Source organism: Dendrobates tinctorius, unplaced genomic scaffold (assembly GCF_039654945.1).
Source record: "Dendrobates tinctorius isolate UK_male_01 unplaced genomic scaffold, ASM3965494v1 ptg000060l, whole genome shotgun sequence".
In the NCBI taxonomy this organism is placed as follows: domain Eukaryota; kingdom Metazoa; phylum Chordata; class Amphibia; order Anura; family Dendrobatidae; genus Dendrobates; species Dendrobates tinctorius.
Genome location: NW_027361728.1, coordinates 7,737,151 through 7,764,983, shown reverse-complemented (window position 1 = coordinate 7,764,983; position 27,833 = coordinate 7,737,151). Strand labels below are relative to the sequence as shown.

At 42.5% G+C, this 27,833-nt stretch overlaps 1 protein-coding gene across 1 annotated transcript in view; it reads left to right on the top strand.

The window, feature by feature from the left end:
• The window catches only part of LOC141092485 (probable cation-transporting ATPase 13A4), a 90,844-nt gene that overhangs the window by 8,383 nt on the left and 54,628 nt on the right, over positions 1–27,833 (top strand). Inside the window, exons 6-8 of the mRNA XM_073578657.1 lie at positions 16,905–16,974; positions 23,176–23,310; positions 24,246–24,318. Coding sequence (XP_073434758.1) covers positions 16,905–16,974; positions 23,176–23,310; positions 24,246–24,318 — 278 coding nt within the window. The remainder of the gene's footprint in view (positions 1–16,904; positions 16,975–23,175; positions 23,311–24,245; positions 24,319–27,833) is intronic.

Below are 27,833 nucleotides of genomic sequence, written 5' to 3'. Positions count from 1 at the left end.
CCTAAAAGCAATGTTTAAAAAATAAACTGAAAAACATTTCTACAGATTTTATTAAACCGCATGACATCTCTGCCAGTTTTGGCCTGTATATAAAAACATTTTTTCAGTTTTTTTTATCTTTTCGATGATATTGATATTCGATGAGAGCTTGTTTTTTTTTTGGAGTGAGTTTTAATGGCTTCAATTTGGGATACATAAAGCTTGTCAACATACTTTTATTAACTTTTTATTGGGAGGAGTAAAAACAAAACAGCAATTCTGCCATTTTTACATTTAAAACTTTATGGTATTTACTGTGCTGCACAAATAAAGTGTTAAGTTTATTCTGTATTCTGTAGATCAGTATCATTACATTTCTAGAATTTTATACTTTCTATTTATGTTTTATAATTTTTGTACAATTAATACACATTTTAAAAAAGTATATGTTTTTGTGTTGACATATTTTGAGAATAACTTTTACAATTCTCTGACAGCAAAGTTGTATAAGGGATTATCTTTGTGTGAATAACTGTAGTTTTCATTGGTACCATTTTATAGTATATGTCATTTTTTATCATGTTTTATTACACTCTTTGAGATGTACAGTAAGTTGAAAAAAAAACAGCAATGCTATTTTTTGTTAATTTAAAATACAAACATGCACTGGTAGCTTTAATTGACATGTTATCTTTAATGTGCTGGTCAATACAATCACAATATCAAATGTATGTAATGTGTTTTATTATGTATTCTGTTTTGTTACTTTTGCAGTAGACACAACTTGTATTTTTCTCATGCACCATTTTTGGGTTCATATGACTTTTGGATTACTTTTTTGCAGTAGGTATGAATGAAAAACAATAAATCTGAAATTGTTTTTTATTTTAGTTTTCATAGATTTTTCTATGCTCTAGAGTTGAAATGTGAACTTTATTCTGCGGGTCAGTACATTTAAGTGATACCCAATTTATATTTTTTTTAATGGTTTTTACTTTTGCACAAGAAAATGATTTATAAAAGAAACATTCTGAAAGCCATAACTTCTTAATTTTTCTATTCACAGAGGAGGCTCTTTTTTGCATAAAGTGTGGTAGTTTTATTGGTACCATTTTGTGATACATACAACTTTTTGATCATCTTTTTAGAGGCAATATAAAGAAAAGCAGCAATTATGGCATAGTTTTTGTTTTTTAAGTGTTCACTGTTTGGGATAAATCATACAGTTTAATTGCACATATTAATGCAAATGTGGCAATATAAAAAATCTGTTGATTTTGTAGGGGGGGTTCAAAAATTAAGCAATTTTTTTAAAAACTGTAATTTCGTATTTACTTTTATTTTTACCTTATAAGTAAAGGTTTTTTTTACCATACTTGTCCTACAAGTACTACAAAAGAATTTGAACGTATGGTTCCTTGATTAAAGCATTACCTTGCCTGTCACGAATTGACTGACAAGTAGCTATGTTGATCCTGACTGCATGCAAGATCTGATAGACTGAAATATGTGGTCAACATGGAAACCAATGTTAGGCTGCTCAGTTGCCATAAACCAACTCTGATTATACTGTAGGGATGTCAATTGACTGATAGGATGATAGGAGGAGTGACCTCCATTTTTTACACTTTTACATGCCACTGTTACTACTGATAGTGGAATGAGAGGGCTTACAGTTCTAGGATCAGAGTTAGTTCCTGTTGCCAAGACCTCGTGCAGAGTTCCTGCCACAGATGGCACAACTCCTATGCCCCTGCCATTCGTAGGATGCAATTGTATGCCTAATTAGAGAAAAAGTATGCAAAGAGACAGCTTTTCAAGGCATAGGTGCTTGGCTCCTGTAGTTTACTCGTAGCTTCGACAAAGTCTAGGTTCAGATTTGCGAATGTCAGAGCTGCAGAGGGCTGCGTATTTCCTCTGTGAAGCTCCACCCACTTCTGCACCTCCTCCATTCAGCTCTGCCTACATCTGCATGCAGCCTGCACATCTATTTTTAACATTGGGTACGCAGGCCATGCGGATGTATGCGGATGCATCAGTACGCGTCGTTTTGACACTGCAGTGACCGCAGCAAAATGCAACATGTTGCGTTTGACGCAGGTCACCGCAAAGTCAAACCGATGTATGCAAAGGCATCCGCATACATCCGCATGGCCTGTGTACCCAATGTTAAAGATAGGTATGCAGGCCGCATGCAGACATAGGCGGAGCTTCACGGAGGAACTACACAGCCCTCCAGAGCTCTGACGTCCACTAATCTGAAACCAGCCTAAGAGCACTTTTTGTGTTCAAAACACGTCAGCTATATTTTAATTTGTCTCTTTTAAATGGATTTTTCCTATTAATAAAGGTGTTTTTATTCATACATCTAATTTTTTCTCTTAAGAGTGCAGAATTTTCTTCTGTTTTTTTTGTATGCCCAATTAATATTACTTGCAGTATGGATTTATAGTTATGCCTTTTGCAGGAAGGAAGGGGTTAATGATGATTATAAAAATTAAAATTTTGAGGTCCATGCTGTCAGACTCTTCATCCCCTTCTCCATGTGAGTGGTGGTGGTGTATCGTCCTCCAGCCCCCTCCCATTAGTTCCTGGATCACTTTTCTCTCCTATGACATCCCCGCCCTCATGGGTGGCTTCAATATTTTTTATCTATAACCTCCTCTTTTGGCCTTTCACAGCTTAATAACTCTACTACGCATGAAAAAGGAAACTCCCTCGACTTGGTCTTCTCCCAGCTTTGCTCAGTGTATGATTTTACCAACTCCCCTCTCCTGCTCTCTGACCACAATCTTCTTTCATTCTCTATCAAGAACTGCCATCCCGCTCAGGTCACCCCCTTCTTTTCACACTTATAGAAATATACAGGCCATTAACACCCAGAAACTTATGAAGAACTTGCAGTCATCACTGGCCCCTATCACCTCCCTCTCATGTCCTGATTCTGCACTGAAGCATTACAGTGAAATATTGCAAAGTGCCCTGGATGAAACCGCACCTCCTATACATAGAACAACTCTGCACAGATGGCAACAACCCTGGCACAAGCTACAAACATGTTTCCTACAGCGGTGCTCCAGGTGCGCTGAATGTCTGTGGAGAAAATCCAATCTACCCTAAGATTTCATCCATTATAAGTTTATGCTTAAAACATATAACACTGCCCTTCACCTCTCCAAACAAACCTATTTCAACACCCTCATCACTTCACTATCTAATAGCCCAAAACATCTCTTTGACACTTTTCATTCCCTACTCAACTCAAGAGTGCAGGCCCCAATCACGGATCTCCGCGCTGATGATCTGGCCAATTACTTCAAAGAATAAATTGACCATATCAGACAGGAAATTGTCTCCCAATCCCCTCTTACCACGCACTGTCCTTTCTTCCGCAGTGCATCTAGCTCACTCTCTGATTTTGAACCTATCACAGAAGAAGATGTAATCAGGCTCCTTGCATCTTCTTGCCCTACTACTTGCACCAGTGACCCCATTCCGTCACATCTCCTCCAGTCCCTTTCCCCTGCTGTCACCACTCACCTAACAAATTTATTCAACGTCTCTCTCTCTTCTGATATCTTTCCCTCCTCATTTAAGCATGCTATCACACATTCATTACTTAAAAAACCATCCCTCGAACAAAACTGTGCCACTAACTATAGACCTGCCTCTAATCTTCCCTTCCTCTCTAAACTCCTGGAATGCCTGGTTCACTCTCATCTAATCCACTTTCTCTCAGATAACTCTATTCTCAACATTCTACAATCCGGTTTCCACTCTTTACACTCTAGAGAAACTGCCCTCACTAGTCTCTAATGATCTACCGGGTGGGCCATTTTAATGGATACACCTAAATAAAATGGGAATGGTTGCTGATATCAACTTAGTGTTTGTGGCACATTAGTATATGAGAGGGGGGGAACTTTTCAAGATGGGTGTTAACCATGTTGGCCATTTTTAAGTTGGCCATTTTGGATCCAACTTTATTTTTTCCAATGGGAAGAGGGTCATGTGACAAATCAAACTTATTGAGAATTTCACAAGAAAAACAATGGTATGCTTGGTTTTAACATAACTTTATTCTTTCATGAGTTATTTACAAGTTTATGACCACTTATAAAATGTGTTCAAATTGCTGCCCATTGTGTTGGATTGTCAATGCAACCCTGTTCTCCCACTCTTGACACACTGAGAGCAACACCGCAGAACAAATGCTAGTCTAAGGGGGTCAGATTCCTTGTAGCAATGCTCGGACCTGATACCCATAGTGTGGTGGTGCACCATCTTGCTGGAAAAACTCAGGGAATGTGCCATCTTCAGTACATAAAGAGGGCAACACATCATCATGTAGCAATTTCAGATATCCAGTGGCATTGATGTTTCCTTTGATGAAGAATGGCCCCACTATCTCTGTACCCCATATACCACACCATACCATCAATTATGGGTGTCAGGTCTGAGCATTCCTCCATAAACAGTTTCATGGAAAGTGGATTGGTCATTGTGGGCCAGCTGAATGGCCACCAAGGTCTCCCGATCTGACCCCCTTAGACTTTTATCTTTGGGGTCATCTGATGGCAATTGTCTATGCTGTGAAGCTACGGGATGTGCAGCATCTGAAACAATGGATACTGGAAGCCTGTGCTAGCATTTCTTCTGCGGTGTTGCTATCAGTGTGTCAAGAGTGCGAGAAGAGTGTTGCGTTGACAATCCAACACAATGGGCAGCACTTTGAACACATATTATTAGTGGTCATTAACTTGTAAATAGCTCCTGAAAGAATAAAGTTATGTTAAAACCAAGCACACCATTGTTTTTCTAGTGAAATTCTCAATAAGTTTGATTTGTCACATGACCCTCTTCCCATTGAAAAAAAATGAAGTGGGATCCAAAACGGCCAACTTCTAAATGGCCACCATGGTCACCACCCATCTTGAAAAGTTTTTCCCCTCCCATATACTAAAGTGCTGTTCTGTCCCCACAAGAGGCGAATGGAAGTGTAGTTGATTGGGGCTGGGAGAGATTCCTACCTTCCGTTTCCTCAATGCAGAGCAGACAGGAAAATTGTTGTTGTTTTGCTGTTCATACGTCCGGAGAGATGATACACACCAGATATTGTGAAGTCCAGACTTGTTTATTGGAAATCTGGACATACAGCATATGATTGGTAATGCAGTACTTCTCCAGAAATGCAGATGTAACAACCAGGTGGTACAGCAAGATGATTCAGCAAATTGTGTGAGCAACGAAGTGGTCAAAAAACTGATGCCTTTCACAGCCTGTACAGGCAAGTCTCTCCCAAGAGAAAATGAAACTAATAATGGCAGCTAACAGGAAGAGAAGCCGTGACCTTAACCAGGAAGTGGAAGGCATGTACAAGAAATAATTAGCTGCAGTCTGCTATACAGAAAAAGGACAGCAGGTGGCAGCAGACCAAATGCAAGACTACACAGCATGAAAAATAACACAATCTATATAAGAATGCAATCATAACCTTAGATGGGACAGCACATTCCCCGTCTAAGGGATTTCACTATATTAATGTTTTTGTGTAAGTAAAGTTCAATAACCTGGAAAATAAACAGAAATATGTATGCAGTAATAACTTCAAAACGAGGTAGATGACAGTCAGTTCACAATCCAATGGTACCCATCTTCGGATCGGAGAAGCCGCCCTAGGCCAAACTGTCTCCGACCCAACAGTAATCTAAGGGACGAAGTAGTAGGGCAGTGTTCTGTTCATGGTTCATCCTATCAGAACGTACTTGGTAGAGAGTGGCTTATGGCAGACGTGCCAACTGTGACAGTCTTTGTCTCCACGTGAGCTGAGATAAGATCTCGTAATATGGACTAACCTTGTGATAGTCTTGGCGAGTCTCATCCAACTGCAGAAGCGTTCGAAGCGCTGGCAACCGAGGCTGGAGGTTGGTTTAGTGTTCGTCGCCAAAGCACTGACCTCGGAACGGACTTCTGGATCGCCATCCGGATCCTGGATGCTGAAGATTTCCCGGACACATTCACTTCCCTTCTGTTCCAACAGAAACTTAGGACCTGAAAGCCAAGAAGAGTTAGCAAAGGACCTTATAGACATAGGTCTCGTGGCATGGTCGGCTGGATTCAGTTCAGATGGGATATAGTGTCATTGTTTAGGCTTGGAAGACCTCCTTATTCTCTCGATGCGGTTACTGACGTACACGTAGAAGCGCCATGTTTGGTTGTAGATGTAACCTAAGACAACTTTACTGTCACTGTAGTATTGCACGTCATCTATGTTGGTGTCCATCTCGTGCTGTATAAAGTCTCTGAGTTCTACTGCAAGCACGGTTGCACAGAGTTCAGGCCTGGGAATAGTGTGATCGGGCTTGGGAGCCAACTTAGCCTTGCCGAAAACGAATCCAATGTGATCTTGATTGTCGGGTCCCGTCACCTTCAGATAGGCAACTGCTGCAATGGCCTCCATGGATGCATCCGAGAACACATGGAGTTCCTTCCTAGTGCTAGCAGCAAGTGAGGTTCTGGCGTAACATCTCGATATGTGGATCTCATCCAAGGCACACAAAGACTGCTTCCAGGCTTCCCATTTTGGTTCCTTCTCAGGAGCGAGTGGGGCATCCCAGTCCTTGATGGTTTCAGAAAGCTGTCTCAGAAGGGATTTACCTTGTATGGTAATTGGTGCTACGAACCCCAGTGGGTCATATAAGCTATTCACCACTGACAGGACACCACGTTTAGTGAATGGTTTGTCTGCACAGTTATTTGGAAACTGAAGGTGTCGACTGACAGGTTCCACCTCAAGCCTAAGCTTCTCTGCACAGGCGGACAGTCTGGTCCTAGGTCTCTGTCCTTCAATCCTGCTGCATGGTCACTTGAATTGAAGGCTCTCATGACAGCCTGGCTGTTTGAAGCAATTTTGTGCAATCTAAGCTTAGCTTGGTACAGCATACCTTGGGTCCTCTTGAGTAGATCGATAGCCGCTTCTTCTGTGGGTAGAGATTTTAGTCCATCATCTACATAGAACTCTTTCTCTACAAAGTCTTTGGCATCTGTTCCATATTCGGCCTCTCCTTCTTGTGTTGTTCTCTGCAGGCCATAGGTTGCCACTGCTGGGGAAGGGCTGTTCCCGAATACGTGTACCCTCATGCGATACTCCACCATCTCTTTGCTGGGGTCATTGTCCTTGTACCACAGGAGCCTGAGGAAATTCCTATGGTCCTCTCTGACTATGAAACAGTGGAACATCTGTTCAATGTCGGCGGTGATGGCGATGGGCTCTTTCCAGAACCTCATCAACACTCCTACTAGGTTGTTTGTAAGTTTAGGACCTGTGAGGAGGAGATTGTTGAGAGATACACCTTGATGTTTGGCACTTGAATCAAAGACAACTCTAATTTGCTTAGGTTTCCGTGGGTGATATACTCCGAATGAGGGTAGGTACCAGCATTCCTCGTTTTCCTTTAAGGGAGGCACTGGCTCCGCATGGTTATTCCGGAATATCTTGCTCATAAATGTGACAATGTGTTCTTTCATCTCCGGCTTGTTGCTAAGTGTGCGCTAGAGAGAGTTGAATCTGGACAAGGCTTGTTCACGATTGTTCTGGAGTCTTACCCTGGTAGCTCGGAAGGGTAGGGGAAAAACCCAGTGATTGGTCTCATCCTTAAGGAACTCATTGTCCATTATCCTGACAAATTCCTTGTCTTCCATTGACGGGGCTACTTTGTTGTCATCCTTAGTTGTATGAAACACTGATTTTCCCAGGTCGTCTGCATAGGGAGAAGGAATGACATCAGGCAGCTGTACGGGATCTGGAGGCTTCTCTTTCACCTCGTAGTGATGAGGGCATGGTTTGCAGGAAGTAGCTCGTCCGTCTCTGCGTACATAGGTCTTAAAGGAATCGACTCTTGTTCAGTCCAAGCACACATTTCCTATGATTACCCACCCCACAGGTGGCACAGTCGAGTCTCTGTGCGTAGGGGTCATAGTCAAGACCATTGCACTGTTGGCGTACCTTATGTATCCTTCAATTGTCTCTGCCGAGCAGAAGTAGGATTTCAGCATCTGAGTCCATAGGTGGGATAACACTGACTAGGTGCCTTAGGTGTGGTTGGTGGAACGCAGCTTCTGGGGTAGGGATCTCATCCCTTTGGTCGGGTATTTGATCGCATTCTATTAGCATAGGTAAGGGTATTTCTACGCCTCCGTTGACAGGAGAAGCAATGAAACCTTGTGCCCTCCTGCCGCTAGTCTCTATGCGGCCTGAGCAATTGTTCAGAGTATAGGGTGTTGCTGGTCCCTTGATTCCAAAGGCTACAAAGAACTTAGGTCCAGCTAGGGATTGATTGCTGTGATCGTCAATGATGGCATACATTTTTACTGCCTTCTCTGGTTGCCCTTCTGGATAAACTCTGATTAGGCATATACTGGCACAGCATTTATCTCTTTGGCTCTCCCCACATACCTCTGAGCATGAGCAGGAGACAGCCATGGTAGAATTGGCGTTATTCTGTGGCTCCCCACCATGGCTTGTAGCCAGACTAGAGGTAACTGCGACTGCTGGATCGCTAGTGGCTGAGGTTGGATGCAAAGCTGATGGGTGTTTGTCACTATGACACTCTTCACACTTAATGGTGGATTTACAATCCTTGGCCATGTGTTCTAATGAGGTGCAACCCTTGAAACATACCCCAAGTTCGCTGAGGATTTTCTTGCGCTCCTGCATGGTTTTGGACCTGAAACCTCTACATTTGTTCAATGAGTGTGGTTTTTTGTGAATGGGACACTCATGATTGAAAGACTTATCTCTCGATGGAATAGTGTACTGTTTATTGGCAGTTACCACAGGTGGTGGCAGGTTAGTCTTTCTGACACTTATACTGCTCCTCAAGTCCTTGCGTCTATGTGAGACGCTTTCATACCTTGATGACAGTGTTGCTGGAGCTGTAGTGTTAGACTCCAGGAAGTCTAGGCTATGGTCGTTCCTCATTTGGGTCTGTTTGTCGACAAACTTGCAGAACTGATCGAACAGAGGAAAGGTGACATCATGTGACCTTTTGCACCTGGAAATGCATATTGCCCACTTCTCTTGCAGACTATGCGGCAGCTTGGAGACGATTGGGTTCACCCCATGGGCAGTGTCCAGGTAGCATAATCCAGACAGACGAGGATCTCCTTTTGCAAGATCCAGCTCTATAAGCAAGTCACTTAAGTCCAGAAGCTTGTGGGCTTCCTTAAGGTTGATCCTTGGAACATTCTGCAGTCTCTTGAATGGGAACTTTTCTATGGCTTCAGCACTGCCATATGTTCTTTTGAGTCTCAGCCAGGCAGCAGTGAGACCTGCTTCAGCTTGCCCCACGTAGACGGTCCAAAGACTCTTGATACGGTTTGTGGAGTCAGGACCCAACTATTTTACCATGAGGTCGAGCTCCCGTTCTGCAGATAGATTGAGGTCAGCAATGGTGGCCTTGAAGGTTGCTTTCCAGGCTCTGTGGTTCTCTGCACCGTCGTCAAACTTTGAGAGGCTGGTGCTGATTAGATCTTTGCTCACCATAAACCTGGCTATCTCGGTCGTCCTTCACTCCTTGTTACAATGTTAGCTTGTGTTGCTTCTCGGGCGTATAAGCTGTGTGGCGTGGAAGGGTGAATTGTTCCCGGGTAGAATGATGTTGCTGCAGGGTTGAGCTGTGGTTTAACCTCTGGAGGTTTCGATGACTGTGGCTTGAACTGTGGAGATGGACTGGATTGCATCTTGTGGTCGTCTTGTGATGATTGCTGCATCTGAGGGGACACATTATAGCGTTGGTCTTGGGTCTCAGCAGATGCTGAGGGTAACACTGGCACCGTAAGTTGGGCTGACTTGGACATTTCCACATTGGTGGGTTGAACATCGCTGGAGAAGGTGTGTGCTGCAGATATCTCTTTCTGCACGTAATCACTGGTACGGACAGCTGGGTCCTCTTCTTCCAGTGGTGGTAGACAAATCGGGTCGAGGTTTTGCTTCAATGCTTGCTCAAGTATTTTTACTTCGGCTAGTGCGATTTCTTCATCCATTTCTGTTTGGAGAATCTTTGCCCGGGCCTCTGCTTCTGTTTGAAGGATCTTTGCTTGAGCCTCTGCTTTCTTGGCTTCTGCCCCTGCTTTGGCTTTCTTGGCTTCTGCCTCTGCTTCGGCTTTCTTGGCTTCTGCCTCTGCATCTGCTTTCTTTTCTGTAAAGGAATGTCTTAGTTTGCATCGCTCTGCATTTAAACGGGCCTCTAGGATTCTGTCGCTGAGGGCTGAAGTTCTTGAGCAGGATGATTTGTATGACCGAGCAGAGTGTCTGGATGAGCCTGACCTGTGGGATCTTGATTCTTGCAGATGAGCAATACGGAGCTCCGCTTTATTTTTGGCGTCTTGCACGGCGGCGTCCCTTTCTCTTTCTGTGGAATCCACTTTGCTTAATTCTAATGAGGCTTCATCAATATTAGAGTCTGTTAGGAAGGCAAGGTACATTGAGGACAGTCTCTTGTATCATCCGTGGGCTGTGTCTAGCCATTTTATAGTGTCCTGTAGACTCGCTGCATCATTTTTGTGGCGTTGGATGCCTGACATGAGGGAGGTGACTCGTTCCCATAGGTCGTCCAGGTTGTCATTGAATTCATCCTTCGTGGAACGGTAGTTCTCGAGGACATTTAACGTTGGCTTAAGGGAGCGTACTGGTTGCGAGTTTTGGCCTGTTTCTGAGGCTGGCTCTGTTTCCTGCTCTTCATAATGGACAGTATTGGGTTGTATTTGCTCTGTTTCAGCAGTGGGAGACTTTGCAGGGTCTTTTTCGGCCATTTTGATTTAAGGTGCACTGTCTCTTAAAGAAACTGAACTTTTGAATTGGGGGCTGGAAATCGTGGTGCAGCTTAGTTAAGACGTCCTGACGAGATACCCAATGTGTTTTTAGAGAATTGTGGGGTTTTGCAGTCCGACAATCTGCAGCAATGTTGTATAATATACAGACAGTCTTTATGCACAATGCGGTCTGGGGTGACGCAGCAGAGTTTCTTAGCAGAGCAGGGCTGCAGTATGTGAGCGGGCAGACGGGTTAGGATATAAGGGTGATTTTTTGCCGGGCTTCAAGGCAGTTTTGTGACTGTTCTGTCCCCACATGAGGCGAATGGAGCTGTAGTTGATTGGGGCTGGGAGAGATTCCTACCTTCCGTTTCCTCAATGCAGAGCAGACAGGACCATTGTTGCTGTTTTGGTGTTCATACGTCCGGAGAGATGATACACAACAGACATTGTGAAGTCCAGACTTGTTTATTGGAAATCTGGACATACAGCGTATGATTGGTAATGCAGTACTTCTCCAGAAATGCAGGCATAACGACCAAGGTGGTACAGCAAGATGATTCAGCAAATTGTGTGAGCAACGAAGTGGTCAAAAAACTGATGCCTTTCGCAAGCCCGTACAGGCAAGTCTCTCCCAAGAGAAAATGAAACTAATAATGGCAGCTAACAGGAAGAGAAGCCATGACCTTAACCAGGAAGTGGAAGGCATGTACAAGAAATAATTAGCTGCAGTCTGCTATACAGAAAAAGGACAGCAGGTGGCAGCAGACCAAATGCAAGACTACACAGCAAGAAAAATAACACAATCTATATAAGAATACAATCATAACCTTAAATGGGACAGCACAAGTGCCACAAACAGGAAGTTGATATCACCAACCTTTCCCATTTTATTTAGGTGTATCCATATAAATGTACCACCCTGTACAAACAGCTAAATCTAATGGTCACTATTTCATGCCAATTCTCCTGGATCTCTCTGCAGCATTCAATACTGTGGATCATCAGCTCCTCCTCACTATGCTCTGCTCCATCGGCCTCAAGGACACCATTTCTCCTGGTTCTCCTCCTATCTCTTCGACCGCTCCTTTACTGTACCTTTTGCTGGCTCCTCCTCCTCTCATCTTCCCCTTACTGTTGGGCCTCCTCAAGGATCAGTCCTAGGCCCCCTCCTCTTCTCTTTGTATACTGCCCCTATTAGACAAACAATCAGTAGATTTTTTTCCAGTACCATCTCTATGCTGAGGACACCCAATTATACACTTCTCCTGACATCACGCCAGCCTTTTTAGAAAGCACCAGTAATTGTCTTACCGCTGTCTCTAATAATGATAATATTTATTTTTATACAGCGCTAACATATTCCGCAGCGCTTTACAGTTTGCACACATTATCATTACTGTCCCCAATGGGGCTCACAATCTAAATTCCCTATCAGTATGTCTTTTGAATGTGGGAGGAAACTGGAGTACCCAGAGGAAACCCATACAAACACGGGGAGAACATACAAACTCCTTGCAGATGTTGTCCTTGATATTATTATGTTTTCCCTCTATCTGAAACTGAACCTGTCAAAAACTGAACTCCTCGTGTTTCCTCCCTCTACTAACCTAACTATGCCTGACATTGCCATTTCTGTGTGTGGTTCCACCTTTTCTCCCCAGCAATATGCCCGCTGTCTTGGGGTCATACTTGATTCCAAGCTCTCATTTACCCCCCACATCCAATCACTGGCTCGCTCTTGTTATCTGCACCTCAAAAACATTTCTAGAATTTGACCCTTTCTTACTTTCGGCTCTGCAAAAACTCTTACTGTTTCTCCTATTCATTCTCGTCTGGACTATTGTAACTCTCTACTAATCTGTAACCCTCTTACCAAACTCTCCCCTCTCCAATCTGTCTTGAATACTGCAGCCAGGATCATATTCCTCACCAATCGTTACACCGATGCCTCTACCTTGTGCCAGTCCTTACACTGGCTACCCATCCACTCCAGAATTCAGTATAAACTTATTACCCTCACCCACAAAGCCCTCCATGGCTCAGCACCACCCTACATCTCCTCCCTTGTTTCAGTCTACCACCCTACCTGCGCCCTCCGTTCTGCGAATGACCTGAGGTTAACATCCTCAATAATCAGAACCTCCCACTCCCGTCTCCAAGACTTTTCATGTGCTAGGCCAATTTTTTGGAATGTACTACCCAGGTTAATTCAATTTATCCCAAATACCCACAGTTTAATCCTGCCTTAAAGACGTGTTTCTTCAGACTGGCTTACCACCTCAACGCATTAGCCTAATTATCCCTGTGTTGCCCATTCAAAATTTTTACCATAACCAGGTTCCTTGTATCATATTCTCAAATGCTTTGTGCATTTAATAGCTTTCTGTGTCTGTTTTGTTACATACTTAGGCTGATAACCGGTTCATGCAGCATTACACATCCGATTCTTACACTATGGCTCGTCTCAACAATGAAAGCAATTGTTGCCATCCACCTTTCGTGTCTCCCTTTTTTCCTCATAGACTGTAAGCTTGCGAGCAGGGACCTCATTTCTCTTGGTATCTGTTTTGATCTATGTGTTTATGGTTATGCTGTAATGTCTATCGTCTGTACAAGTCCCCTCTAAAATGTAAAGTGCTGTGGAATATGTTAATAATAATAATAATTTTTATTTATATAGCGCCAACATATTCCGCAGCACTTTACAATTAAGCGGGGACATGTACAGACAATAAATTCAATACAAGTTAAGACAATTCAAACAATGACATTAGGAGTGAGGTCCCTGCTCGCAAGCTTACAATCTACAAGGAAATGGGGGGACACAGTAGGTGAGAAATGCTTGTTAATTCAGGTCTGGCAATTATAATAGGGATTTTCATATAAAGCTGCATGATCCGGTCATCAGCCCGTGTGTTTAAGTGCAATAGACAAGTATCAAGTGCAGTTATGTGCATGAAGGGTGTGGAGACAGATGAATAGTAGGGTGCAGATTCAGAATAATATTTGGAAGGAGGGAACAGGGCAAAGTTAGCTTGCTGAGTAGTTGATGTGATAGGCTTCTTTGAAGAGATGGGTTTTCAAAGCGCGCTTGAATAGGTCAGGGCTAGGTATCAGTCTGATCGTCTGGGGAAGTGCATTCCAGAGAGCTGGAGCAGCACGAGAGAAGTCTTGGAGACGGAGGTGCGAGGTTCGGATTACGGGGGATGTTAGTCTTAGGTCATTTGTAGAACGGAGGGCACGTGTAGGGCGATAGACAGAGATGAGAGAGGAGATATAAGGCGGTGCAGAACAGTGGAGAGCTTTATGGGTGAGAGAGATGAGTTTATACTGGACCCTGTAGCGAATAGGTAGCCAGTGTAATGACTGGCATAAGATGGAGGCATCGGTGAAGCGGCTGGACAGAAATATGACCCTGGCTGCCGCATTCAAGATGGATTGGAGAGGAGAAAGTTTGGTAAGAGGGAGACCGATCAGAAGAGAGTTGCAGTAGTCCAGACGAGAATGAATAAGAGCGACAGTAAGAGTCTTAGCAGTTTCAAAGGTGAGAAAAGGTCGGATTCTGGAGATGTTTTTAAGATGCAGGTGACAAGAGCGACTGAGTGATCGGATGTACGGAGTAAAGGAAAGTTCAGTGTCGAATATGACCCCAAGACAGCGGGCATGCTGCTTGGGAGTTATGGTTGAACCCTCCAGGGTTATTTCGATGTTAGGTAGAGTGAGGTTAGTAGAGGGGAGAAACACAAGAAGTTCAGTTTTAGAGAGATTTAGTTTCAGATAGAGGGAGGACATGATGCTAGAGACAGCAGACAGACAATCCTTGGTATTTTGAATTAGGGTAGGGGTGATGTCAGGGGAAGAAGTGTATAATTGGGTGTCATCAGCATAGAGATGATACTGGAACCCAAATCTGCTGATTGTTTGTCCAATAGGGGCAGTGTATAAAGAGAAGAGGAGAGGGCCTAGGACTGAGCCCTGTGGGACCCCGATAGTAAGGGGACGAGAAGAGGAAGAGGAGCCGGAAAAAGATACAGCGAAGGAGCGGTCAGAGAGGTAGGAGGAGAACCAGGAGAGGGCTGTGTCCTTGAGGCCTATAGAGCGGAGCATAGTGAGGAGGAGCTGGTGATCCACAGTGTCAAATGCGGCAGAGAGATCCAGGAGAATCAGCAGGGAGCAATGACCTTTCGATTTAGCTGTTATTAAATCATTAGAGACTTTAGTGAGGGCAGTTTCAGTAGAGTGTAAAGAGCGGAAACCAGATTGTAAGGGGTCGAGAAGAGAGTTATCTGAGAGATAGCGGATTAGACGGGAGTGGACCAGGCGTTCCAGGAGTTTAGAGATGAAGGGAAGGTTAGAGACAGGTCTGTAGTTAGCAGTGCAGTTCTGGTCCAGGGATGGCTTTTTAAGTAAAGGGGTTATGATGGCATGTTTAAATGAGGAGGGAAATATACCTGAAGAAAGAGAGAGGTTAAATATTTTAGTCAGGTGAGTGGTGACCACTGGTGAGAGAGACTGCAGGAGCTGTGAAGGAATAGGGTCACTGTTGCAGGTTGTAGGCCGAGCAGAAGCGAGGAGCTTGGAAACTTCTTCTTCTGAAACAGGCTCAAAGATGTCTAGTGAGCTTGAGGTGCGGCAGAGAAGGGGATCCAGGCACTGAGGAGATAGGGCTGAGATATCCTGATGGATGTGGTTGATTTTTTCTAGGAAATAAGTGGCCAGATCCTCACCGCTGAGGTTGGTGATGGGGGCCTGTACTTTAGGTTTCAGGAGGGAGTTTAAGGTTTCAAAAAGTCGTCTTGGGTTGTTGGATAGTGAGGTGATGAGGGTGGTGAAGTAGGATTGTTTGGCCAGATGAAGGGCAGAGTTATAGGTTTTGAGCATGAACTTATAGTGGATGAAGTCTTCTGCTAAGAGAGATTTTCTCCACTGCCGCTCTGCACACCTCGAGCAGCGCTGAAGAGAGCGTGTTTGCGTTGTGTGCCAGGGCTGCCTTTGCCTGTGTCGGGTCTTTCTGCGTATAGAAGGTGCTGCTTCATCTAGGGCATTCTTCAGTGTATTATTGAAGTGTGACAATGCTATGTCTGGACAGGAGAGGGTGGAGATGGGGGCTAAAGATGTGTGGAGATTGTCCCTAAGCTGTTGGGTATTAATGGTACGTGTATTCCGATAAGTGTGGTAAGTGGGGGTGTCCCGGGTGAGGAGACAATTCTTGACAGAGAAGGAAAGAAGGTTGTGGTCCGAGAGCGGGAGAGGTGAATTAGTAAAGTCGTGCAGCGAGCCGGGGCGGGAGAAAACCAGGTCCAGAGTATTCCCGTCCTCATGTGTAGGAGAATAAGTAAACTGTGAGAGGCCGAATGAAGAAGTTAGAGAAAGAAGATGAGAGGCAGACTGGGAGAGCGGATCATTGATAGGGATGTTAAAGTCTCCCATGATGAGGGTGGGGATGTCACAGGACAGAAAGTGAGTAAGCCAGGTGGTGAAGTGGTCTAGAAACTGGCGGGAGGAGCCTGGAGGGCGATAAACGACCGCCACTCGTAAGGAGAAGGGCTTAAAGAGTCTGATGGCGTGGACTTCAAAGGAAGGAAATGTAAGTGATGGAACCGGGGGGATGACCTGGAAAGCACATTGTGATGAAAGGAGCAAACCAACACCTCCACCCTGTCTGTTCTCAGGTCTGGGGGTATGTGAAAATTTCAGCCCACCAAACGAGAGAGAGGCAGCAGCGGTGGTGTCTGAATGCTGGATCCAGGTTTCTGTAATAGCCAGAAGGTTAAGGGAATTAGAGAGAAAAAGATCGTGAATGTAAGTCAGTTTGTTACACACAGACCGTGCATTCCAGAGAGCACATTGGAAAGTGAGAGGAGAAGGCATGCACTGAATATTAATAAGATTAGCAGGGTTTCTATATGCAGCTGGAGGAGAGTAATGTATGCTGGTGGAGGGAGGCCCAGGGTTGGGGGAGATGTCACCTGCAATGTGTTAATGCTATAGAAATATTATTATTATTATTATTATTAATAAAATCTCTACTTTGTATTAAGTACAAAAATTGTTACAGTATTTTGCCTTTATCATTCTTTTTGATTACTCCTACTCTTTTTTTCATTTAGACGATCTATTTGTGGACCCAATGTAATTGAAGTTGATATTGAGCCAATCTGGAAATTACTGTTCAAAGAGGTAATTTTTCTTACATAACATGCTTTTAGAAAATATATTCAGAAACAATATGATCATAAAATAATCAGAGCACAATAAATAAAAGATGCAAAAAATTCTGCAGAAAATGTAATAAAAAGTCCCAAGAAAAGTCTAAAGTAATGCATATGCAATGCCACTTTAACAAATTTTCAGTGGCGCTCCTCATATAAAGGAGCAGAAAGTCGACAAAAAAATAAAGCGAAATTTGAGGCGCTCAATGCTTACACAGCTTAAACTGTTTTATAAAAAAAACTTACAGACCACCAGCTATTGTATTGATGCTTCGCTCAAGCAGTTTTTCCAATCGGGCAACATACATTAGGATAGATGATGGAATATGGCTTTACATTTGGCTGGTGTTTTCAAAGCCCAAGATGTTCTTCTACAAATAAAGGATATCATTCTCTATAAATCAGAGAAGTCAAAACATAGTGTAAAACTGTTAACAAAATTTTAGAGCAGCAGCCACATCATCGCCCGTGAGACATAACAGTGAATTACCTATGCAGCCTTGAGAATGAGGTTGCATAAGCCACTTGTCATCAAGTCACCGCTCATAATTCTGGCTCTCACACTGTACTCTGCAAGACCTGGCGGAGTACAGCATGAGTCCCAGATGTGGCTGCTGCTCCAGTCTATGGAGTTCTGTTATCTGAATGGTGCTCCATCCACTGGAAGATGGAGACTGGGATTGTCGTGGGTCCTCCATGTGTACTACAGCGGACTGGTGTGGGTTTTATTTTTTAATAAATCGGTGAAAGAGGGAAATTGTTGGGGAGTTTATTCTCAAATAAATATTTTTTGTGTGTTTATTTATTTTATCTACTGGATTAGTAATGGAGGTGTCTGACAGATGTCTCTCCATTACTAACCCATGGGCTTCCTGTCAGCAGCTGGTGCTGACATCAACCCCTCAATCCACTTACCTCGATTGCCACCACACCAGGGCAACCAGAAATAATCTTATGGATGTGCCATTTCTGGGGCAGCTAAGATCTCGTCTTATTAAACTGGGAAGGGTCAACATCTATGAACTTCCCTGTAATGTATAATAATTAGATCTGTCTCTTTAAGCAAGCCAGACTTATGGGACTTGGGGGGTGGAGACAAGAGGGATGAGAAGGGAAGTTTCAGTTTCACTTCTGGTAGCATGGGAATGTAACTGTTATGCTGTGTGCTGGAGGACGAAGAATAAAACATATCTAAAGTTTAATACCTTGAATTCTTCATAACGTGTGGATATTACAACTGGCGACGAGGATGGGATATAATCACCTACTGCTGTGAGTACGGACTCTATTTTACCGCTTCACACGCCAGCACCACTGAGAGACTCTATCATGGCTGACTACTTGCACACATTCCCACAGTTTGATATGACTGATGTCATTAATCTCTCCCATAACTGGAGAAAATGGCTAAACAGATTTGAGAATTTCCTAGAAGCCATGGACATAAAGGAGGAGAAAAGAAAGAGAGCTTTGCTCCTGCATTGTGCAGGCACAGGAGTCTATGACATATACAGTACGTTACCTGCAGCAGAAACAGACACATACAGCAACTGCACTAAAGCTCTCACTGGCTATTTCAACCCCAAACAGAACATCAGATATGAAAGATATAAATTCAGGATTGCCAAGCAGCTTCCAGAAGAGTCCATAAGCACTTATGTCACACGGCTGAAAGAGTTAGCACATGGATGTGCCTTTACAGATGTAGATGATGAAATCCTAACTCAAATAATTGTCACCTGCTCGTCTAATAACCTAAGGCGTAAGGCTCTGCAGCAGGATATCTCTCTACATGATTTGCTCAAAATGGCCCGTGCTATAGAAATAGCAGATCATCAGGCTACCGTAATGGAGAATGGGGATAAATTACATGTGCATAATCTCAAACAGAAAAATTTACCAGACAAACAAGCCCAGAAACAGAAGAAATGTTATAGATGTGGACATGATTTCCCTCACCACCAGAACAAATGTCCAGCTATGGGACAAACCTGCAGTAAATGTGGAAAAGGGAATCATTTTGCAGCTGTTTGCAAATCAGCGCACTACAAGCCTCCGCTGCCTACGACAAAATCTGCAGATGTAAAAGTGATAAATCAGGACACAGAAGAAATGTCTGCGACTGAGAACTATGTGTTCACTACCTCTGTCACTGGTTCAGTACAGTCTCCCTGTGTTACACTCTCAATCTGCAACACTGACATTACCTTTACAATAGATACAGGAGCTTCAGTGGATATCATAGATGGCACTACATATGAACAATTGAAAACAAGGCCAGTCTTACAACAAGTGCAGACTAAAATCTTTCCTTATGGATCTAAAACACCTCTAGCTATAATGGGACAATTTGATGCTGAAATTAGATATAAAGAAAACAGGCAGAAAACCACTTTCCACACATTACAAGGATCGGGAGGATGTCTTCTCAGCTATCACACTGCCTTGGAGCTAGGGCTCATCCAGATTATTCATACCATAACTGACCCTGCGGATATGGATGTACAAACTATGGTGAACAGCTTTCCCTCCCTATTTAGTGGTTTGGGAAAACTAAAGGACTCTCAAGTACACCTTCATGTGGATGACAATGTTCGTCCAGTAGCCCAGCCTCACAGGCGTATTCCATTTCACCTGAGACAGAAGGTAGAAAAGGAACTCCAATTGCTCATGGATGAGGACGTTATTGAAACTGTTACTGGTCCCACTCCGTGGGTCTCTCCACTTGTGGTAGTTCCAAAACCAAAGACTCCTGATCAAGTGAGACTGTGTGTTGACATGCGCCTGCCCAACACCGCTATCCAGAGGGAAAGACATATCTCACCTACGATTGATGACATTATTCATTTATTAAATGGAGCCACTGTCTTTTCAAAGGTCAACCTCAATAAGGGATATCATCAATTAGAACTGAGTCCAGAATCCCGATATTTGACCACATTTTCCACCCATGTGGGCCTCAGAAGATACAAAAGATTGACTTTTGGAGTCTGCTCAGCAGCAGAAATTTTTCAGGATGCAATAAGGAGTGTCATTCAACACATCCCAAATGCCTTTAATTACAGTGATGACATATTGGTTTTTGGTAAAACTCAAGCTGAGCATAATTGTGCTCTATATGCTATCTTCGAATGCCTGCTTTCTGCTGGACTCACTTTAAACAAAGAGAAGTGCGAGTTTGACAAGGATTCATTAGAATTTTATGGTCACATCTTCTCGGCAAAAGGAGTACAACCCGACCCCAAGAAAGTGGAAGCTATCAGAACAGCCTCAATTCCACAGGATGCTAGTGAAGTGCGTTCTTTCCTTGGAATGGCAAGTTACTGTGCTAGATATATTCCAAATTTTTCAACAATCAGCAATCCACTACGGGAACTTACAAAACAAAGTTGTATTTTTCAATGGTCTCAAGGCTGTCAGGCCTCTTTTGAAATAATTAAAAATGAACTCTGCTCGACAACCACTATGGCTTATTTTGATCCAGCTCTTCGAACTGAACTGATTGTGGACGCCAGTCCCGTGGGACTGGGTGCTATTCTAGCGCAATACAAGGATAACAATCAAAATCCTCACATCATTTCTTATGCAAGTAAGAGCTTAACAAACACTGAAAGAAAATATTCTCAACCTGAAAAAGAAAGCTTGGCAGTTGTCTGGGGATGTGAACACTTTCACTTATTTCTCTATGGAGCTCCCTTCACCATTGTCACAGATCATCAAGCACTTCTTACAATTTTTGGAAATCCCAGAGCTAAAATGCCTGCATGAATTGAACGATGGGGCCTACGTCTACAGGACTACAACTATAAAATTGTTCACAAACCTGGAAAATACAGCAATCCGGCTGATTATCTTTCAAGACATCCTACTAATGATGATATACCTGTGCATTCCTCCATTGAAGAATACCTACGTTTTGTTACAGATCATGCCGTGCCAAAAGCACTTTCTCTTGATCAATTTATAAATGAAACAACAAAAGACAAGACACTCTGTGCCCTAATACAAATCATCCAAAATCGAAGGTGGCATGAAATTCAAAAAGAAAAATTTCCTGATTCTGAGATTAATCTGAAAGAGTTAAAACTATTCTCAAACGTACGTGAGGAATTATCAGTCACTGAAGAACACCTCATTCTTCGAGGTACCAAACTAGTTGTACCTAAGACTTTGCGTAACTTAGTCATACAGATAGCACATGAAGGTCATTTAGGAATTGTTGGCACAAAGAAGTTACTCAGAGAAAAAGTGTGGTTCCCAAATATGGATCACTTGGTGGAAGAAAAGATTAGACGCTGTTCTACTTGTTAATTAATCACTCCATCATCAAACTTAGAGCCATTACAAATGTCTCCGTTACCCACTGCTGTCTGGGAGGAAGTGGCAGTCGATATATATGGACCATTGCCAAATGGCCAATACATTCTCGTAACAATTGATGAATATTCTCGATACCCTGTCATTTCATTTATCTCTTCAACATCTGCTAATAATGTCATACCAGAGCTGGACGACATTTTCTCGGCATATGGTATTCCAAAAGTGGTCAAAACAGACAATGGACCTCCATTCAATGGACATGTGTTTACACAATTTTCTGAATACTTGGGATTCAATCACAGGAAAATCACACCTTGCTGGCCGCAAGCCAATGGAATTGTGGAACGTTTTATGCGCACTCTGGGGAAACGTATCAAGGCAGCGAGTCTGGAGCACATCCCACTGAAACAGTCATTATACAAATTCATGCGTAATTACCGCAATACGCCACACTCCACTACTAATGCTGCTCCAGCTCATTTAATGTTCAGCAGAACCCTGCGTATACGTCTCCCTGATGTGACCAGCCATCCCCGACCGAGTGACTCCTCAGTGAGATCCACAGATTTCTCCAACAAACAAGCCATGAAACGTTATGCAGACAGAAGGCGAAGGACACAGTCAAGTGCCATCGAAAGAGGGGATGTCGTGGTGGTACGTCAAAGACCAACCAACAAGACCTCACCTGTATATGGTCCTGCAAAATATTATGTTACCAAAAGGAAAGGCAGCATGATCACAGCTGAACGAGATGGACACTCCATAACGCGAAATTCTTCATATTTTAAAGTCATACCGCAGAATGATGACAATGAACTCTCTTTGGTGGAAGATTTGGTATCTGATGGTAGAGACGACCAACAAGAGGTAGCTGGTCCATCAACAATGAACTCTCTCAATGAGCCCAGACGTTATCCTACACGAGAGAGAAGAGCTCCATCGAGGCTTATTGAAGAAGTGTAACTACAGTTTTGTTTGGTTTTTTTTTTGTTGTTGTTTGTTTCTCTGGTTTTAGAATTGAACAAATAAGACAAAACGGACATATGATTTCTTTGGACGTTTTCATGTTGTTGCATTTATGAGTAATATAGATTATTTATAAAAAAAAAAAAAAAAAGAGGGGATGATGTAATGTATAATAATTAGATCTGTCTCTTTAAGCAAGCCAGACTTATGGGACTTGGAGGGTGGAGACAAGAGGGATGAGAAGGGAAGTTTCAGTTTCACTTCTGGTAGCATGGGAATGTAACTGTTATGCTGTGTGCTGGAGGACGAAGAATAAAACATATCTAAAGTTTAATACCTTGAATTCTTCATAACGTGTGGATATTACATTCCCCAACCTAATAACATCAGTTCCCCAAATGTCTGCTTTGCTAGTTATAAAAATTAGGGGAGACCCACATCATTTTTTTAGGATCCCTTCATTTTTAATACCAAGGAAAGGCAAAGCTGACAGATGGGGGCTGATATTAATAGGCTCAGAAGGTCAATGCCATTAATTGACATGGCTGTGATGGGCTAGGACATGCCCACAGCCTTAAAGCTCATTGATTAGCTGCACTGCAGCATTTGAACAAGTTTTATTAGGCTGCCGAACCCGAACAGTAACAGGGATGTCCAGTAAGAAGTCCATGTTAGGGGTTCGGCACCGGACACTATGTGTCCAGTACAAACCCCGAACTTTACCATTGGGGTTCGCTCATTCCTAAACCAATGCTTATTTAGTGAATAAAAAGACAAAATACCATAATTTTACTCATCCTTATATATAATTTGTATTTTTTGTAGCACATTCCAGACTTGGGCTATGAGTATTAACCATTTTCTTGTCTCCTTTTTTTTGTAGGTTTTAAATCCTTTTTATGCCTTTGAAATGTGTAGTTTGGCCCTTTGGTTGGCTGTGGGCTTCATAGCATATTCCATTGCTGTTATTATTATGACTCTCATTTCCATTGTTTTTACAGTTCATGATCTTAGAAAGGTGGGTAATACTATTAATACTAAATATAAGCTTCTAATAACAAATATTCCCGAATCTGTGGAATTTTACTAGTGGGAAAATGCTTCACTGGTGATATGACAATTGAATGTAATCTTGTTACAGTTATAAGCCAAATGCATAAATGTATACCTTTCACTAAGAATTTACAATTTTAAGGTGTAATATACATTAAAAGTGTTTTTTTTTTGTGAAAATATTCTCTCCATCTGTCAAGACAAAAGATGCACAAAACTTTATTCTTTAAAATTACGTAGAAAAATAGATGTTTTTATTTTTTTGCAGCAACACCACCACTATTGTCGAGGATTTGTTTCTGGCATTGCATTAATACTAATTTCAATAGTCATAGGCTGCATTGTCATTATGCAGAACTTATAGGAGCTCTGAGCTGAGATGGAGGCAAAGAGGAGAGAAAGTTAACAGCAGCATATAATCAATGTGCTATAGAGAGCTAACTTGGATGTTATGAGTTAACTTCTCTCTTGGAATGTGACTACTGTAATCACTGGAGTCTGGGCAGGCACTACTGTCCAAACTCGATGGAAAACATTCCTACACTATGAAAGTTAAACTCTGTCAGGGGAATAACAGCAGATAGAAAAAGTAAGTCAATTGTAAACTTGCTTACTTTCGTGCTGTTTAACTACATAAAGCAATTTAATAACTTGAGACTACCCCTATAGAGAAAAAAAAAACATATTGGATATCTTTCAGAATGTCATCCTATTTTCTTTGATTGGTATATGCAATGCATTAAACTATGCAAACAAAGAAAAAATAAAGTTCCATCCTTTCAGCCGGCAGGACTATGTTTTAATCAAGTAGAGTGATGAAATGTTTGTACTTTTGTAAATAGAACACTTGCAATTCCATCTTCCCAAAACTGAAATCTATCATCTCAATTTTATCCAAAGGAATCTGTAAAGCTTCATAACCTTGTGGAGTCTAACAACAGTATGAAAGTGACCATACGGCAAAAAAATGGAGGTATGCTGCTTTAAGGCCACAAGTGAGCTGGATTACACTGTTTTCAGTTAGTTTCACCATTTTTCACATGTTAAACATACCCATTTATGATAAAGTGTCTGAAGATACAAATAAAATGTATTTTGTTATTTTAATTTTTATTTCTCATCTCTGTTACGGAGATATTAGCTTGTAAACTTCATATGATATTTTCTCTTTTAATCAAGGAGGCATTAACAGAGATTTTCTCCTTGCATGACTTTGCCCAATCATAAGCAGGTAGCATCATTTATATAACTAATATATAAAGCTCAAGTGTGTGTATGTATGTGTGTATGTCCGGGATTGGCATCCGCACCGTCGCAGCTACAGCCACAAAATTTGGCACAGTCACACGTCTGGACCCCGAGAGCGTCCTAGGCTATGTTGTGAGGCGAAAGTTTAACCCCGCGCCTTCCAATTCATCAAACAATTTTGCCACTATCTACATAATGGGGAAAAAGTGTGTGTGTATCAAGCCCCGCCCCTCATTATGATGTCATAATGGTTGCCATGGCAATGCTGATGTCATCATAGGTTGCAAGCCCCGCCGCTCATTATGATGTCATAATGGTTGACTATGGGATGGAGGATGTGTGATGGGTATATGGGCACTGGACTATGGGATGGAGGATATGTATGATGGGTATATGGGCACGGGACTATGGGATGGAGGATGTGTGATGGGTCTATGGGTACTGGACTATGGGATGGAGGATATGTATGACTGGTACATGGGCACGGGACTATGGGATGGCGTATATGTATGATGGATATATGGGCATGGGACTATGGAATGGAGGATATGTATGATAGGTATATGGGCATGGGACTATGAGATGAAGGATGTGTGATGGGTATATGAGCACTCGACTATGGGATGGCGAATATGTATGATGGGTATATGGGCACGGGCCTATGGGATGGGGGATGTGTGATGGGTATATGGGCACGGGACTATGGGATGGAGGATGTGTGATGGGTATATGGGCACTCAACTATGGGATGGAGGATATGTATGATGGGTATATGGGCATGGGCCTATGGGATCGTGGATGTGTATGATGGGTATATGGGCACGGGACTATGGGATGGAGGATAATTACAATTTGCTATAACTAACCACAGTTAGTTACTATGCCCGGGCAGTGCCGGGCTCTTCAGCTAGTATATATATATATATATATATATATATATATATATATATAAAGCTGAGTGTATGTGTATGTGTGTATGTCTTTTGTGTGTATATGTGTATCGACGATGATGTCATTATGGTTGCAATGGCGATGATGATGTCTTAATAGGTTGCAATGGTGACGGTTATGTCATAATGGTTGCCATGGTGATGATGATGTCATAATAGGTTGCCATGGCGACGATGATGTCATAATGGTTGCCATGGCAAAGATGTCAAAATGGGTATATGGGCACGGAACTATAGAATGGAGGATATGTATGATGGGAATATGGGCACGGGACTATGGGATGGAGGATATGTGTGATAGGTATATGGGCACGGGACTATGGGATGGAGGATATGTATGAAGGATATATGGGCACAGGACTATGGGATGGAGGATAATCATTATAATTTGCTTTAACTAACCACAGGTAGTTACTATGCCCTGGCAACGCCGGGCTCTTCAGCTAGTGCAGGATAAAAAAAGAAAATTCCTCCAGAGAACCTTAGAACTTGTTTTCTCTGTGAGATATGGTAAGACATGTACTAACCAGAACACACAGAACGCATTGTCAAAAATTACTGAGATTACAAGTGCAGGGGAAGGAGAATAAGCTATCATTGCATACACCATTATGCATTATTCACTAATGTCTGTGATAGAAGCAGAGTGATCTACATGAAATACTGCTCACACAATACAGCTCTCATTTTACAGTCATGACAGTGCTGTGAGATGACAGCTGTAGTGTGAAACCAATGTGCCACATACAGGACTGTGCATTTATCCACAATATTGGGGAATTATTCACCTTGGATAGATGCAGATTAGTAATGAGCGAGTATGCGCGTTGTTCGGGTTTTCCCGAGCATGCTCGGTTATTCTCCGAGTATTTTAGCGTGCTGGAGATTTAGTGTTTGCCGACACAGCTGCATGATTTGCAGCTGCTAGACAGGCTGAATACATGTAGGGATTGCCTGTTTGTTAGAAATTCCACACATGTATTCAGGCTGTCTAGCAGCCGCAAATCATGCAGCTACGTCGACAACATTAAATCTCCGAGCACGCCAAAATACTTGGAGATCATCCAAGCATGCTCTGGAAAACCCGAGCAACAAGTATACTCACTCATCACTAATGCAGATGTAATGACACACAGCTCTGCTTTTGTCCCATTGTACTTTTAATCACATTAATCTCCAGCTGTGATATCTGTATGACATAGTTAAGGCCCCGTTACACGAAACGATGTCCCAGCGATCCCACTAACTATCCGACATGATAGGATTGCTGGGACATCATTAGGCTGATCGCTGACCTCCAGCGATCAGGATCAGCAACGCTGGACGCTGGTTTCTAATGTAAACATCGGGTATCCAGGAGCCAGCGTCCAGCGTCACTGATGGCTGGTCTCTCGCTGCCACACGCAGCGATGCGTGCTGGCCAGCGGGAGACCAGCGATCGAAAAACAGCCCAGGCCGATCGAGAACAATCAGTGATAACCGCCAGGGGGTCGGTCGCTGATCCCCGTCACATACAGCGATCTAGCTGGCGAGATCACTGTGGCGTCACAAAATCAGTGATCTCGCTAGCAGATCACAAAGAAAGCCAATTCAAAGCTTTTCTGGGGGAATTTTATTTTTTTCCTTTTTACCTGCATGACACTACCTGCTTGTGATTGGGCAATGTCATGCAGGACAAAAAGTAAACACCTCCAGAAAAAAATTTCTCCTAATGCACCTTTGGATGAAGAAAAATTTAGCATATGAATGTTACAAGCTAATATTTCCATAATGGAGATGATGACTATAAAAGATAAAGCTACATTTTTTTTAGATCTTCAGCTACTTTATCATGATGGGGCCAGTTTAGCATGTACAAAATGGTGAAAGGTTCTCTTTAAAGAGTTACAAATTGGTAGTAATATTTTTTATAAAAATAAGTATATTATAAAGACTATTTGTCTGCAATGTATTTTTACATATTTTTTAAGTGCATGAAAAGTTTGTATCCTTGCACAATTAGCAATAAGGAAAAACCAACACATATACAGTACATAGCCATAATATAGATCTGTGCTATGTGCATGTGTTATGCAACATCCATATCCTTCCATGGGTCTATTCTTTATCTCTGTGTGTCTCTGGTTTTATGCACAAGCAATGCAGGGTTTTTCTATGGAAATATGTTATCTAATTTAATAAATACTACTAATGTGGGAGGGTTAATAAAAATGCTGCTTGTACTTAGAAATATACAGTACTTTGAATAAGGGAAAAATATATTATTTTTAAGATAAGTATTCATTTGGAA